This window comes from Labeo rohita, chromosome 11 (genome assembly GCF_022985175.1).
Source record: "Labeo rohita strain BAU-BD-2019 chromosome 11, IGBB_LRoh.1.0, whole genome shotgun sequence".
Lineage (NCBI taxonomy): Eukaryota > Metazoa > Chordata > Actinopteri > Cypriniformes > Cyprinidae > Labeo > Labeo rohita.
Window position 1 is genome coordinate 19,118,250 of NC_066879.1, and position 15,579 is coordinate 19,133,828.

The 15,579-nt window shown below is 32.5% G+C and overlaps 1 protein-coding gene across 1 annotated transcript in view; it reads left to right on the forward strand.

Moving 5' to 3' along the window:
- Positions 1-8,056: 8,056 nt before the first annotated feature.
- The window catches only part of dnah1 (dynein, axonemal, heavy chain 1), a 40,565-nt gene continuing 33,042 nt past the window's right edge, over positions 8,057-15,579 (forward strand). The window contains exons 1-14 of the mRNA XM_051122102.1: positions 8,057-8,230; positions 8,471-8,628; positions 9,808-9,900; positions 10,370-10,439; positions 10,523-10,685; positions 10,941-11,052; positions 11,256-11,388; positions 11,565-11,723; positions 12,005-12,257; positions 13,684-13,841; positions 13,951-14,162; positions 14,241-14,536; positions 15,106-15,256; positions 15,363-15,553. Coding sequence (XP_050978059.1) covers positions 8,488-8,628; positions 9,808-9,900; positions 10,370-10,439; positions 10,523-10,685; positions 10,941-11,052; positions 11,256-11,388; positions 11,565-11,723; positions 12,005-12,257; positions 13,684-13,841; positions 13,951-14,162; positions 14,241-14,536; positions 15,106-15,256; positions 15,363-15,553 — 2,132 coding nt within the window. The 5' untranslated portion in view covers positions 8,057-8,230; positions 8,471-8,487. The remainder of the gene's footprint in view (positions 8,231-8,470; positions 8,629-9,807; positions 9,901-10,369; positions 10,440-10,522; positions 10,686-10,940; positions 11,053-11,255; positions 11,389-11,564; positions 11,724-12,004; positions 12,258-13,683; positions 13,842-13,950; positions 14,163-14,240; positions 14,537-15,105; positions 15,257-15,362; positions 15,554-15,579) is intronic.

Consider the following 15,579-nt stretch of genomic DNA (forward strand, 5'->3'; position numbering starts at 1 on the left):
AGGTTTAAATTGCAGCGTGCTGCTTTGATCTGTGAGAATGAATGACTGAGATTAAGTTGTCAGGTCGGCCGCTGATAGAGGCCAGATGAACGGCTATGACAGTCCGGAGCCCCTGTGGAACGTGTAGAAAGCTTGCCAAAGCAATTGTGTGACTACATGCATGCGTGCATGTCTTCAGGGTCACTAATGTTTTTTCTGTGTGAGTCTCTTGTGTATAGGTAACTGTTCCATGCAGTAGCTCATGTCACTGTTTATACATGTGAAATGGTGCTCACGCAACGGTATGTTTGTCTATGACGGGATTCGTTGCATATAAACACGCGCACATGTGCCAGCGTTCCAAATGCATTTAATTTGAACATTATTAGGTCTTAAGAAGCAGGAATGAGAGGAATTTTAAGAGGGGTGGTTTTGATTGAAGAGGTTTGTGTCTGATTGGTAGTGCCCTGCTGCACTGACGCAGCTGAAACCACATTTTATTCGAGCGGAGTAAAGCTTCCCACACATATGGAGGTCTGTATAAACACGCACAAGCACACACCCCACATCCTTCATAGGGGTTCGGTAAGTAAATAAGACAAGTGCTTACCGAGGGATTTGGCAATTTCCAAATCTTATCTTTGAGGGTAAACTCTGTATGCTACTGCAGCAAGCTACTAGTTTTGTGAATTGTCTCTGCAAGATATTAACGTCTACGAAAGGTCTGGACTGTAAATTACGTGAGCTGTAGGGCAAACGTGCAACAGTAGAGTATATATTTCCCAGCACCCCATGGGTCTTTTAAAAAGAAAAGAGTCATGGTGGACTGGAGTGATATTAATAAATAAAGTTAACCCTTTATATTTTATATCAGTTATTTTTATTAGATTTTAACTTGTTAAATTGTGTAATATTTTATATTGTAATTTTATATTTTTATTATAATCCGTCAAAGAATCAGTTATTTCGTATTTTTATGTGATTAAATTTTTACATATTCTATTTTTTTATATTATATATATATATTTAGAATTGTCTATTATAATACATTCTATCATGAATATTTTATAATTTTATTAGTTTTATTATTATTACTATTATATGTCAGAGAATAAGCAAGTTATTGTATTTTTTATTTGATTTATTTCATTTAAACTATATAATTTTGATTTTATCATAATAAAATCTGGAAAGTTATTTTATATTTTTATTTGATTTTTACCATTTTATCTCGTAAATTATGTGATGTTTTATATTGTAATTGTTTTTTATTATAGTCTGTCAAAGAATCAGAGAGTTATTATATATTTGAGTTATTACATCTTAATTTTTAAATGTTATATTTTTTAATGTTATAATTTTTGTATAATTATGTGTTGTGAAGGTTCTATACATTTTTAATTATTATTATATGTCAAAGAATCCAAAAATATTTTACATTTTTACTTGATTTATTTCATTTAAACTATAAAATGTTACCATTTTATCATACCTATTAAGTAAATAAACAAAGAAACAAATAAATATTTGGTTTCATTATATTAAGTTTATATATTGTTTAATATTATAATTTGACTATTATTTAATATTATAATGGATACTTTTTATTATGATACATAAATATTTCAGATTTTATATATGTGTGTGTGGTTTAAATTATATTATATGTATTTTAATATAATTTAATATTGTAATTTTATTAAATGATTATGTTAGAATTATTAGTATCATATTTGAAGTTTTTGTAAATATATTTTTATTTAATATATAACTATAATGACATATATTAAATAAATTATATATTTTATATGTAATATATATTTAGAAAATACATATTATAATAAATATTTTATTACAATCTGTCAAAGAATCACCAAGTTATTTTATATTTTTATGATTTATTGAAATTTAATTTTAAATGTTATATTTTTTTATATTATATATATTATATATTTTTATTATTATTATCTGTCAAAGAATCAGCAAGTTATTTTATATTTGTATTAAATTTATTTCGTTTAAACTATATAATATTGTAATTTTATCATATATATGGTTTAAATTATAGTATGCTAAGTTATATATTATTTAATATTATCATTTTGCTATATTGTAGTTTCATTAAACGATTGAATTAGAATTTTTTAGCATTGTATTTGAAGGTTTTATAAATACATTTTTATTAAATATTTAATTTTAATTTTAATTTTAATTTTAATGTATTAGGCCAGCATAGGTCAAAAATGGCCTCATCTAAATCTCTATGATATTCTGGTTTTGGTTCCCTTCTTCATTATGTGTCTAGTTTTCCTTTCTTTCTTTTTTTTTTAAATATGTTTTTGTTTCATAATTTCAGTACTTCGGTTAGGGGTTTCTAACAGTAACTTTGACCAGGTGTCTATTAGTAACCAAAAACCTGCCTAATCTCATCACCAACAATTAAAACCTTTCTTTTTTATGACCACATGCAGGCCAGGTATCCCCCCGTGATCTCACCTGACCTTTAATGACCATTCAAAGGTCACGCAGGTTACCATTAAAGCCACTAAGCCTGTCTGGTCTGGCAAAAAGCGCCATCATTTCAGGCTGCACTTCTTTTTTATTCTCTCGTAAAACACACAGGCTTGAAGTACTACACTGTGACACTCACTGACCTGATGGTGTATACATTTCACCCATTAAATAGAACAGATGACGCTCATGCACCGCTGCAGGGCTGTTCAACTTACTTTTTAAACCCATATTAGACAGCATGTTTAACCAATTAGCTAATGGTAAAATGGAAAATTAGCTTCCAAAGCAAGGTTTTGCGTTGTTATGGTAGACGTGTATTGGTTTTACATTACATCAGCTCTTCCACATATTCAACTGTGGAACAAATACCAGCTCAAACGCTTCTTGCAATCTTTGATGTGTTCGCTAACTGAGATAAAACAGAACCCAGTGGTCTAAAAACACAGATCAGATGCAAAGATGTGGACTTATAGAAGCTTCATATTCTTTCATGGCTCTTTAGCAATGTGACACTGGGAAGCTGGGGGCCCACCTCTGCTGCTCTCCAAAACCAACATCTGGGTATCATGAGCAGCTAAAGTTAGAAGCACATGCTGCTTTCATTACTGCAAAATAGGAGTCACACTCAAGCAGGCGTGACACCCACAACCGCCTGTGGAATAAAGGCAAGAAGGGCAGATGAGGGGTGTAAAAGGAGAGAATGACTGGAAGAGGACTGGAAAAGACTGTTTTTTGTGTCCAAGTTCCACAGATCAATTGTGTGGATGGATTTAATGAACAGCATAATTAAAAAGTCAGCAGATAAAAGTTAGATTACTTCCTTCATGTCAAGTGTAGTATCCGTGTAAGACAGCCAACAGTGCGGCCCTCATTTAAAAGTGCACATTTGGCAATTGCTTTTGTCCAGAGCAACTTGCAACTTTGCATTTAAGAATCAGGAATTTAACTGACGAATTGACCTGGGAATCAAACTCATTACCTGGACATTACAAGCTGTTGTTCTATTTTTGTTCACATTCCTTTGTTTTTCGCATACATATATATATATATATATATATATATATATATATGTGGGTGGAAAAAATCATAATTCTAAAAACATACGTAAAATATCTATATCATAAAGCATACTTACGTTTGTAAAGAAAATTTTTGTAAACTTTCCAAAAGAAAATTCTGAATCCTGAAAATTTCAGAATTTTTCCACCTTTTTGCAACCTTAGTCATAATTATGAGATAAAAAGTTGAAATTATGACATACAACTCATAAATATTAAATAAATAGTTATTACAAAAAGTCAAAATTTCTGTAAACTTTCCGAAAGTTTCCAAAAAATCCTAGAAAGTTTCCAAAATTTCAGAAAATTTCAGAAATTGTCCACCTTTTGGCATCCCTAGTCATAATTATGAGATAAAAATACACAATTATGAGATACAAGTCATAATTATGCAATGAAAAGTTAAAATAATAACAAAGAGTCAAAATTTCTGTAAACTTTCAGACTTTTTTCCAAGCATAATTATGAGACAAAAAGCTGAAATTTTGAGACACATGCCATAATTATGAAATAAAAAGTTTAAATGATTACAAAAAGTCAACATTTCTGGAAACTTTCCAAATGTTTCCAAAAAGTCCTAAAAAGTTTCCAAAATTTCTGAAAATATCTGAAAACTTCCACCTTTTTTGCAATCCTAGTCATAATTATGAGATAAAAACTCTAAATTATGAGATACAAGTCATAATTATGAAATACAAGGTTAAAATTATTACAAAAAGTCCAAATTATGACATGAAAAACATAATTTTGAAAACACCTTCAAAATGTCTATTATAAAAAAGATATCATAAGCTACTAAGCTACTAAGCTACTACTAAATATTATGTAAAAACTTGAATTTGCTGTAAAGTTGCTTTGCAACGATATGTATCGTGAAGGGCGCTATACAAATACATTTGAATTTAATTGAAAAGTCATAATTATGAGATAAAAAGATCCAATCATAAGATAGAATCAATTAACAAAAAGATAAAATAGTTACAAAAAGTCAAAATTATGAGATAAAAAGTCGAAATCATTATCAAAATAAAATGTTGAAATCATAAAAAACTTTTTTTTCTAAGTTTCTTTGCAACCCATAGTGATAATTATGAGATAAAAAGTCAAAATGATCAGATACAAGTCATAATTATCAAATGAAAAGCTGAAATTATTACAAAAAGTCAAAATTATGACATGAAAAACTAAAAAATATCTATTATACAATATATATCATAAGTCATAATTATGAGATACTTAGTCATAATTATGAGATAAAAAGGTAAAATTATGAGATAAGAATAAACTTTATTAGACACAATGTTTAACCAAAACGGAAATGTATAAGATAAAAAGTTAAAATTATAGCAAAATTAGAAATGAAAAAATTAAAAGTCAGAATTGAAATTATTTTTATTGCATTTTTATGAGATAAAAAGTCTAATTTAACTAAAGCATACATTTTTCTTATCTGCAGAGATGGATTTTTCATACACACCTGATTAAAACACAATAAATGACATTCTTGACTTTTTGGGTGTTACACACTAATATACTGCACGTGATAAACTCCCATATGGATTTGATTCAGAACACATTTTTCCTTCTTAAATATAGCACAATTCTGTGTTATTAAGCATGGCTAACAATCCTAATAGGTGTGAACTAAAATTAAAGCATGAAAGGTTTGAGTTATTTCCCGGCCCTACTTTAAAGTCTGATTTTCTTCTTGATACTGGCGTAGTTTATGCTATGTTGACATTTGAAAGTCCCAGCTGAGTATCATTTTATCAGAAACGTCTTTCGTCTGAAGCTCAACAATGACCTCAATCACTCGGGGGACCAATCTGCCCTGATTCTGGATCACAATATGAGAACTTTTCTGTTTTGAGGACTAAACGCACTAGAGATCTCATCTGAGATCTCATCTGTCTTGTTCAAACAGCCCTCTAATGCTGTAGGCCAAAGCTATTAGTCATTAATTGCTGGCAGGTGTTTGGATCTATCGACAAGACGTGTCTGCTGCATCTGCCTTTGGGATACAATGAAGGTCAATGTCTCAAAATGCAACTATACAATTGTAAGAAGCTGGAGGGGAGGACACACAGTTTTGTGAGAGTTGCATAGTTTAAACAAAATACACTAAATAATAAAAGCAAAAAAAAAAAAAAATATATATATATATATTTTTTTTTTTTTTTTTAAAAATCTTAATTAAATAAAAATACAATTTTATGTGTATAAATATATATAATTTTTTATATATAACCTGAGTGAACATTGGTAGATTGGTAGCTTTTGGCAAAGTATCACTCTTGTGTTGTTAACTGGCAAGTCTTTCCTCTGCCGCCATTAACTTTTTGACCTGTTGACTTAATGATCTGATGAATCTCCTTAATGATCTGTCAGTCTGTCATGTTCTTTTCAGTCCTTTTACAATGATGGCAGTTATATCCCATGCGAAGTCAGAAGGCATCTCTGGCTCCTCATTTTGAATTTCACACATGCACTTGATCTCTGACCTTGCCTAACCCTGTCTTTGGGTTTGCAAGACACCTTCTAGGAATGACACATGATTTCAGGCACATGAAGTATTTCATGCACGCTACAGTGAACACGCTCAGGATGATATGCAAGGCCAGCGGGGGCGAAGGAGTGTGTTGCTTATGATCTCCACTGGGAAATGGGGCAGGAATCTGTGATCTCTTGACCCAGGAGTGTTAGGATCCCTGTGGGTCATTCAGGACCAGAAGAGTACAATTACACAGGATGAGATGAAAAGAGAACGGATGGGTTGAAATCACTCAGGGACGCCCATTCCAGTGTATTAGGTCATAATTACTGCCATTAACTATGGAAGTACAAAACGATAATGCCTTGAAATGGAATTCATTTATACAATACAGTATGTATTTCCATATACTGCATCATGTCTTAAGACAAAGTGTCAGAAATTTAAAATTAAACAAAATATATTAAGACTCACTTTTTTTTTTAAAGTAAGGGTCAACTTTTGCTTCATAACCATTTTTGCCTAAAGTCATATGTTTCTACTCCTAAAATATAATTTTTCTGTTAAACCTATAACTACAGTAGATGGAATAATGTGTATTTGCCCCAAGCACTGGTAATTTAATTTATTTATTTATAAATGTTAGATTTTAATTTGAATTTACCTAATATTTTAAATACTCTATTCTCTAGCTGATCAATTTGCGGTCTCTTTAAATTTGTTCTCAATAAAATATTTTGCAAGAATAAATGAATTGCTAGTATGCAGTTCCAAAAAATCCTCTGAACTTTGACCTTGGATGTACTTTTTCGCTCATACACTACCAGTAAACAGTTTTTGAACAGTAAGATTTTTAATGTTTTTTTAAAAAAAAGTCTCTTCTGCTCATCAAGCCTGCATTTATTTGAGCTAAAGTACAGCAAAAGCAGTAATATTTTTAAATATTTTTTACTATTTAAAATAACAGTTTTCTATTTAAATATATTTTTAAATGTATTTTATTCCTGTGATCAAAGCTATTTTTTAGCATCATTACTCCAGTCGTCAGTGTCACATGATCCTTCAGAACTCATTCTAATATGCTGATTTGCTGTTCACGAAATATTTTTATTATTATTATCAATATTTAAAACAGCTGTGGCACATTTTGAAGGATTATTTGATGAATAGAAAAAAACAAAGATCAGCATTTATCTAAAAAATAAAGCTTTTGTAAAATTATACACTATACCATTAAAAAGCTTGGAGTCAGTGTAATTTTTTTTTTTTTTTAAAGAAATTATAGAAATGACTACTTTTATTTAGCAAGGATGCTTGAAATTGATGATAGAGACATTTATGTTACAAAAGATTTGTATTTCAGATAAATACTGTTCTTATGAACTTTGTTCATCAAAGAAACCTGAAAAAAATCTACTCAGCTGTTTTCAACATAATAATAAATGTTTTTGAGCTGCAAATCAGAACATTAGAATGATCTCTGAAGGATCATATGACTGGAGCAATGATGCTAAAAATTCAGCTTTGAAATCACAGAAATAAATTACATAAAAAATATATTCAAATAGAAAACAGTTATTTTAAATAGTAAAAACATTTCAAAATGTTACTGCTTTTGCTGTACTTTGGATAAAATAAATGCAAGCTTGGTGAGCAGAAGAGACTTAAAAAAATATAAAAACAAACAAAAAAAAAAAACATTAAAAATCTTACAGTACAAAAACTTTTGACCTGTAACGTACCTCCTTATTTATTTATGTATGTATGTATTTATTTATTTATTTTTCACAGATGTTAGACCTCATATTAAAGCTTAACTTGTAAATAAATATAATCTCAGATGCATATATTTTTTATTTTCAGTGCAGACTATGCACGCAGTAATGTTTGTTTTCCTCTCCACAGTAACTGATTGTAATGCACTGTCTAGTCTCTTGCACTGGAATCTACAACAAGCCGCGCTTGCAGGACGTTGGCCTGGCAACCGTGGCAGCGTCACTAAATGACAGTTAAAATACTTCAGAGGAAAATGAACACGACATACTGACGATACGCATTTGTTTTACCGAAGACTTCGACATCTTAAAAAAAATCTTAAACACCTCTTTTGTGTTTGCTAGTGAGGTACGTGTTTACGTTTTTGTCAGTGAGGTAACCGTTCATACTGCCTGCTGAGATTTGAAAAGAGGTAAATTGTGCTTTTAACGGTTTTTGAAACCAAACTCGACCGTGATGTGACATAATATATAGGATAATAGTATCATATACTATCATATATCATAGACTACTGTATTAAATACAACGCTTGATACTTTATAAGACTGCTTGGTTATAAGGAGTTTCCGAAAAGAGCGTGTGGAATAATCCATTCTTGCGTAGATGAAGCAGTACGTTTGCTTTTGTGTAACTTTTGTTTCTTTTCTGTCAGTTTATGGATAAGCGATTATGGAAAAAAATATCCCTTCTAATTTCGGGATGTTTCGTCCCCACCGTCCAGACATGCCAAACGACGGTCAAAGAGACAAACTTCCCCTGTTGAGTGCCACCTCATCTCTCATTAGTAGATGTGGGACAAATCGTCAACAGGTAAACAACCTTTTACTTTTCCCAAAGTTCCATTGTGTTTTTAAAATTTATTTATTAACGTTTTTTTTTTTTTTTTAAATTATTGTTTTCTGTGTGTTTTTTCTGGATTCAGTTTGAATTGTTTCGTTCAACAAAGCATATCCAATCAATTGGATTCCTATAAATAATTATAAAATATTATGATACAATTTTACAAAAATAGGGCCCTATGAAATTTCCCCCAAATTCTGTTATCTGTTTTCTTTCTTGCTTTTTGGTATTCTGTGTTTAGAATATTAAAATTGTTCAGAAATTTCTATTTTTAAATTGAATTATCAGCTAAATCATGTCTAATCAATTGAATTCCTATAAATAATTATATAAAATATTATATTAATTTAAAAAAAAAATAAGGCCCAATGAAATTTGTTCTATTTTTTGCTAAATTCCATTTTTTTCTTAAAATGTAATTGTCTGCAAAATCATATCTAATCAATTGAATTGCTATAAATATTTATATAAAATATTATATCATTTTCTTTTTTTTCTTTTTTTTTTCTTTTTTTTTTTTTTTTACAAAAATAAGGCCCAATGAAATTTGTTCTATTTTTTGCTAAATTCCATTTTATTTTATTTTTTCAAATTCTGTTGTTAGTTTTCTTAAATTTAATTATCAGCAAAATCATGTCTAATCAATTGAATTCCTATAAATAATTATATAAAATATTATATTGATTTTTTTTTTAAAAATAAGGCCAAATAAAATTTGTTCTATTTTTTTGCTAAATTCCATTTTTTTTCAAACTCTGTTGTTTGTTTTCTTAAATTGAATTATCAGCAAAATCATGTCTAATCAATTGAATTCCTAGAAATAAAAATATTATATTAATTAAAAAATAAGGCTCAGTGAAGTTTGTTTTATTTTTTTGCTAAATTCCATTTTATATTATTTTTTTCAAATTCTATTGTTTGTTTTGTTTCCTTTTTTGTTTCCTTTTTTGTTTTCTTTTTGTTTCTTTTCTTTTTTTCTTTTCTTTTTTGTATTCTATGTTTTATGATACACGTGTAACATCACAGATTTCATAAAATGTTAGAAAACTAAATATTGAATGAATTAATTAATGTATGTATGCATGTGAAAGTGTTTCACATGAAGTTCTGCATGTAATAGTAAATTCTATTTTTATGGACAAAAAACAGGCAGAAAACCATCCATCTGTATCTAAGATGACTCATCCTAGAGGACGTCACAGAGACAAATTTCCCCCTTTGCCCTGCATATTCTCAAATCTCGTGAGTAAACCAGGCACAGACCTGTAGACCATTCTTTTTCTTCTTTTTCTGATTCTTTCTATTATTTTTATTTCCTCATTAAGCACGCTATAAAATACATTTAATTTTTCCCCCAGATTTCATTGTATTAGTTTGTTGTTGTTTTTTCAAAATTCTGTTTTCTTTGTATTTTTCTGGATTCTGCTTGAATTAAATTCTGTTTAATTACATTTTTATTATCAAGTGTATAATCACTTTGATCAAACAACGTCTAATCGGTTGAATTCCTAAAAATAATATACATTTTACATTGTTAGGGCCCTATGAAATTTGTTTAAATCCTGTGTTGTCTGTTTTCAGTTTTTTTATATTCAGTGTTTTATGATACACATTATCACAAATGTTACAACAAATTAATATTAATTAATTAATAGTATACTCACCTTGTTTTGTATAATATGATCACCAAAATGATTGCTTCTGTTTTAAGTCATATACGGAAAACCCAGTGAGCACAAGTTTACTGAGTCGGGCAGGATACGAGTCCAACTCTTGCAAAAGTAAGAAATCAATCAACAATCAAGTCAAAACACAACAGCTAAAACAAATTATACTAATTATTCTTTTCTTTGTTTTTTACTAGAATCTGTGTTGAGAATGCTTCCTGTCCCACCCAATGCTGTGGAGGAGCAAAAGCATGAACTCCAGCACGAGACCGACTTCCACTCTGGAAGTTATTGTCCAAAAGTTCAGATGCCTTATGTTTGCCCCCCAGGACATGCACCCCGTAAGATTGAGACTGAGAGGTGAGCAGTTCAGATAAACATCTTAAACCAGTGCTTCTCAACTGGTGGGTTACAACCCAAAAATGAGCCTCAGGTCTGTTTTGCTAAGCAAATTAGATGCCAGCATGGACAGGATGCTTGACATGCTATATCATCTTAAAAAAACATGAATAAAATTATGTTAGGTTAAAGAAAACAGTCATTTGCAAATAAGGTAAACATTTTTCTAGATTGTAAATGTAGTATGCATGGATATGTGTATGTTTTAATTCCCAGACGCAGGAGGGAGTATCAGAAGTTGGATATCAGTAATCTTCTGGCCGAGCGAGGCATTGATTCCAACCAGCTGATGCTCAAAAACGCAGTTTCAAACTACCTGTCTCTGGAGGTCATACATGTTGCTTGTGCTGATTTCATAAAATATTCGTATTTTAATGTCCCAGTTTGCTCGTGGCTTTTCCCATCAGTTTGGTGTCCATGCTTCAATTTAAAATCCTGCACCTTTCCTGTTTTATTAACTGCATACAAGTACAAGTATGTGTGTACAAGTGGCTCATTTTGTGTCTGTTATTTTGCTTTGTGTAACACCAGATATTCGACAATGAGGACTTTGACTGTCGTACTCCAGAGGAATGGCTGGCTTTAGGTTACGAGCAAGGCTCCGTCAACCGCAAACCCGTTCCTGCCAAAGCCCTGTTGCCGACAAAAAACAGCATCCCACCTGGTACAGCCCTGTTAAAACCTTCTGGAAATACCTGACATATTGTAGTCGAATGGATCCCATCATTTCTCTTGTAGTTCCTTCTGAAAATAAATTCATCTTATAGCCCATCCAGTGGGAACCATGTGAGCACATGTGGGAGAAATTAAATGTCTGTTCTTCATGTGTTTGTCATGTAGTGGATCCAGAGAATCCAGCTTTGGAGTATTCTTGGCAGCTGGTTGGGGTGCTACAATACAGCCAGGAGAAGAAAGAGTACTTGGTGCATAAAGCGGACTGTAATGGATGGGTTCGAGACTCTGATGGAAAACCTATTTTGAATGGAGGACAGAAAGAAGGCATGTTCAGTAGCCATTCATGAACCTTGGTTATTTTAAACACTTCATAAAACAGTTTTTGAGACAATTTTGAGAAATTTCCTTTTGAAATAGAAAGTTGTGACATATTAGGCTCATCCCAGAAGTAAATAATAAATTTGAAATGCCTACAAAATGGACTTTTTATCATATAAATAGTATCAAACCTAACAAACATCAAGTGCAAATCACAAAACTTCAGTTTTGATTTCATGGAGTGTAACTTTTATAAACCATTTCATTATGTTTCCTTCTTTCCCAAGGGGCTTTGTCACTGCAAGAAGGGCAATACTGGGTTCCCAGGATCAGGCTGCTGTTTTGTGCAGAGGACCCACGTGTCTTTGCCCAGAGAGTCCAGTTTGCCCAGAACTTGAGACAGTACACTGAGGCCATAATCTTGTACCACCTTTCCATTGACTGTATGCCAGTCTGGAGTGGCACCCCTACCCTTGACCCCACCAGTTTAGAGCGCATCAGAAATTATGCAGTCTCCACACCAGGCCTCCGTTTTAAACGGTGAGAAGAGTTAAAATAATAATTTACAATTTTATATAATTTTACAGTCAAATAGATGCAATCGTTAGAATAAAGAAGTTTAAAAATTGATAAAAAAATATTAAAATATGAGGGCCAAAAATACCCAGCAATGATGTTTTACACACTACCTTTCAAAAAAGTTGGGGTCAGTAAAATTTTCTTGTCAACAATGACAGTAAAAACTTTTATAATGTTAATACATATTTCTGTTTCAAATAAATGCTGTTGTTTTGAAGTTTCTATTCATCATGTGACACCGAAGACTATTCATGACTGCTGAAAATTCAGATTTGCCATCACAGGAATAAATTATATGTTAAAAGATATTAAAACAGAAAGCTGTTATTTTAAATTGACTCTAGACCAAAAAAAGAGTCAGAAGTGTCAGTTTATACTGAAAGCTGAATAAATAATCTATCCATTGATGTATGGTTTGTTATGATAGGACAATATTTGGCCAAGATACAACAAAATCTGAAATCTGAGGGTCTGAGGGTTTCCAAGTTTTGAAATATTTACAGTAGGAAATTTACAAAATATCTTAATTGAACATGATCTTTACTTAATATCCTAATGAGTTTGGGCATAAAAGAAAAATCGATCATTTTGACCCATACAATGTATACAAATATACCCGTGCTACTTAAGACTGGTTTTGTGGTCCAGGGTCACATATTACAAAATTTACTGTACTTTTGATTAAATAAACACAGCCTTGGTAAACACAAGAGACTGTTTTAAAGACTCTTACTGACCCCAAACTATTGAAAGGCAGTGTATTTTTTTAGAAGGTTTTACATAAAACATGATTTTTGTGCATCTGCACACAATATATTGCCTCTTAAAAAGAAGTTAATTTCAGGCATTGGTGTACGGTATTGTAAAAAAAAAAAATATATATATATATATATATATATATATATATATATATGAATTCCATATCCCATCAGAAATTACCCTGTTGAAAAATCCAGCATATGCTGGTTAGGTATGTTTTGAAGCATGGCTGCTGGTTTAAGCTGATCCTTAGCTGGTTGTGAGCAGGTTTAAGTTGGTTCTTAGCTGGTCATGTGCTGGTCCTAAGCTGGGCCAGAGCTAGTTGCTTAGGACCAGCTTAGGACCAGCACATGACCAGCTAAGAACCAACTTAAACCAGCTCATGAACCAGCTAAGGTCCAGCTTAAACCAGGTCAAACCAGCAGCCATGCTTCAAAACATACCTAACCAGCATATGCTGGATTTTTCAACAGTGTAAATAAAGCATTAAACACCTTACATCAACACCAGATGTGCCATTCTAGAGCACACAGGATTCAATTATGTAAACAGTAACTGATGTCTGCTGCACAGAATTATCACAGCTAGCATTAGTTTGTTTTTTCAATAAACACATGTGTCTATACAGTCTACAGGAGTGTGTGAAGGAGCTAGAGGAAGAGCTTCATTTGGAGTATGTTCGCACTATGAACCGGATGTGCTTTGATAAGGTGGTAAAGGAAAGCCCAGAAGAGTTCTCCCACATCACACTTCCTCAAACGGAACCTGAGAAAGTTCCTGAGAAAGGTAGAGAGATGGACATCAAAAGAAAGGAGACTTTCAGGCTGTCTAGGATTTAATGTTGTTGATTTATTTTACAAGCCCACCCACAACTTGCTGTCTCCTTTCCTCCTAGGCCTCGTGTCAGTCCCAGACTATCCTTTTGAGAAGAACCGTGCAGCTTTTGTCTTTAATACTCTGTTCACTAAGCCTGAGTTGATCACTGTGCTGTCCATAGTGAGAGAAGAGTGCAACAGAGTGACAAAAATGAGCCTGTTCTATTACAGCTTCTCAAAGTCACTTAGCTTGGAGGAGTTTGAGTCAGAACAGTCTCAGAAACATGCACAGGTATACAGTCACCTGCGCACAAAACACACACATACAAATGTGCCGCTGTTTCATCATACACTTTCTGTCTTGCTTCAGGTTCAGTTGTTTCTACAAGAGTCTTGGCTGAACACTTTATGTACTGGGATTTCGTCTAGTCTGCAGGAAAGTCGTGACTGGTACAATCTCTCTGTGTCCAACTGGCATGTTTACAGCATTTCTAAACTGTGTCGCCTGATAACGCTGATACGCAGCATGCAGCAGGACTCGCTCAGGTTCCTAGTACAGGAGTCCCTGGCAAGCTTAGCAGAATTGTTGCTCGATGCTTGCCACGATGTCCTAAACTGCCCCGAAGATCTCACTTGGGGCCCTGATCTCATAAACAGCCCATACAGGTATGTGAATTCTCATTATCCTTATATGATTATGGTTGATGTTGCTTTATATTTAATTTTTTTTCTTTAAATGACGATATCTAAATCAGTGGTTCTGAATTAGTGGGTCAGGGCCAACTAGATGACTTAGGCAAACTTGCAAGTCTTAATTAATTATTTATGTACAACATTAAATTTGTACAAATTTATTGCCAGAGGTACATATCAGTTTACCCTGTTGAAAAAAACAGCATATGCTGGTTAGGTAGGTTTTGAAGCATGGATGCTGGTTTGAGCTTGTTTAAGCTGGTCCTTAGCTGGTTTAAGCTGGTCCCAAGCTAGTTCCTCCTGCTCAGGATCAGCTAAGGGCCAGCTTAAACCAGTTCAAACCAGCATCCATGCTTCAAAACCTACCTAACCAACATATGCTGTTTTTTTCAACAGGGTAGATACTGTAGGAGGGCATTCAGATACTCTCCTAGACAAAGGGTAGCCTTGGAGTTAGCAGTTGAGAAACAAGATCTAAATAAGATGAATTGAGTGATATTGTTTTATACTAAATGTAACATATTCAACATTATTTTATGCAGGCCAAAAAAGAAGCCCCTTTTCTCAGTGGATTTGGTGCTTGATCAGACTGGTGTTGGTTACAGCACTCCTCTAGACAGTTTTGAGACCTCCGTTATCAACCTGTTTGATAAAGGGATCCTGTCCACACACAACATTCCTCAACTAGACAAGGTTCCCTATGTCTTTGCTTGTAAATAACTTTCTTGAAGAGCTAAGTGACCATAAATTAGAGGTTGCATTTATTCATATTACTTTTTTTTCCTTCCCATTTTTTCAGATTCTGTTGAAGAACCTGCTTATCGTTGGATATGTGTTAGAGTCAGTGGGCTTGTGGGAACCTGAAGTCAAGAATCTGAGGGAGAGCATCAGTGTTGCCCTGAAACAGGCCATCATACCTCTCAGAGCCTACGCCCGTGAATATGAATGCCACCTTGAGCTCCACAATTCAGATATCAAGACTTTTCTAGAGTAAATCTCTAGTGTTCTATTTTTTA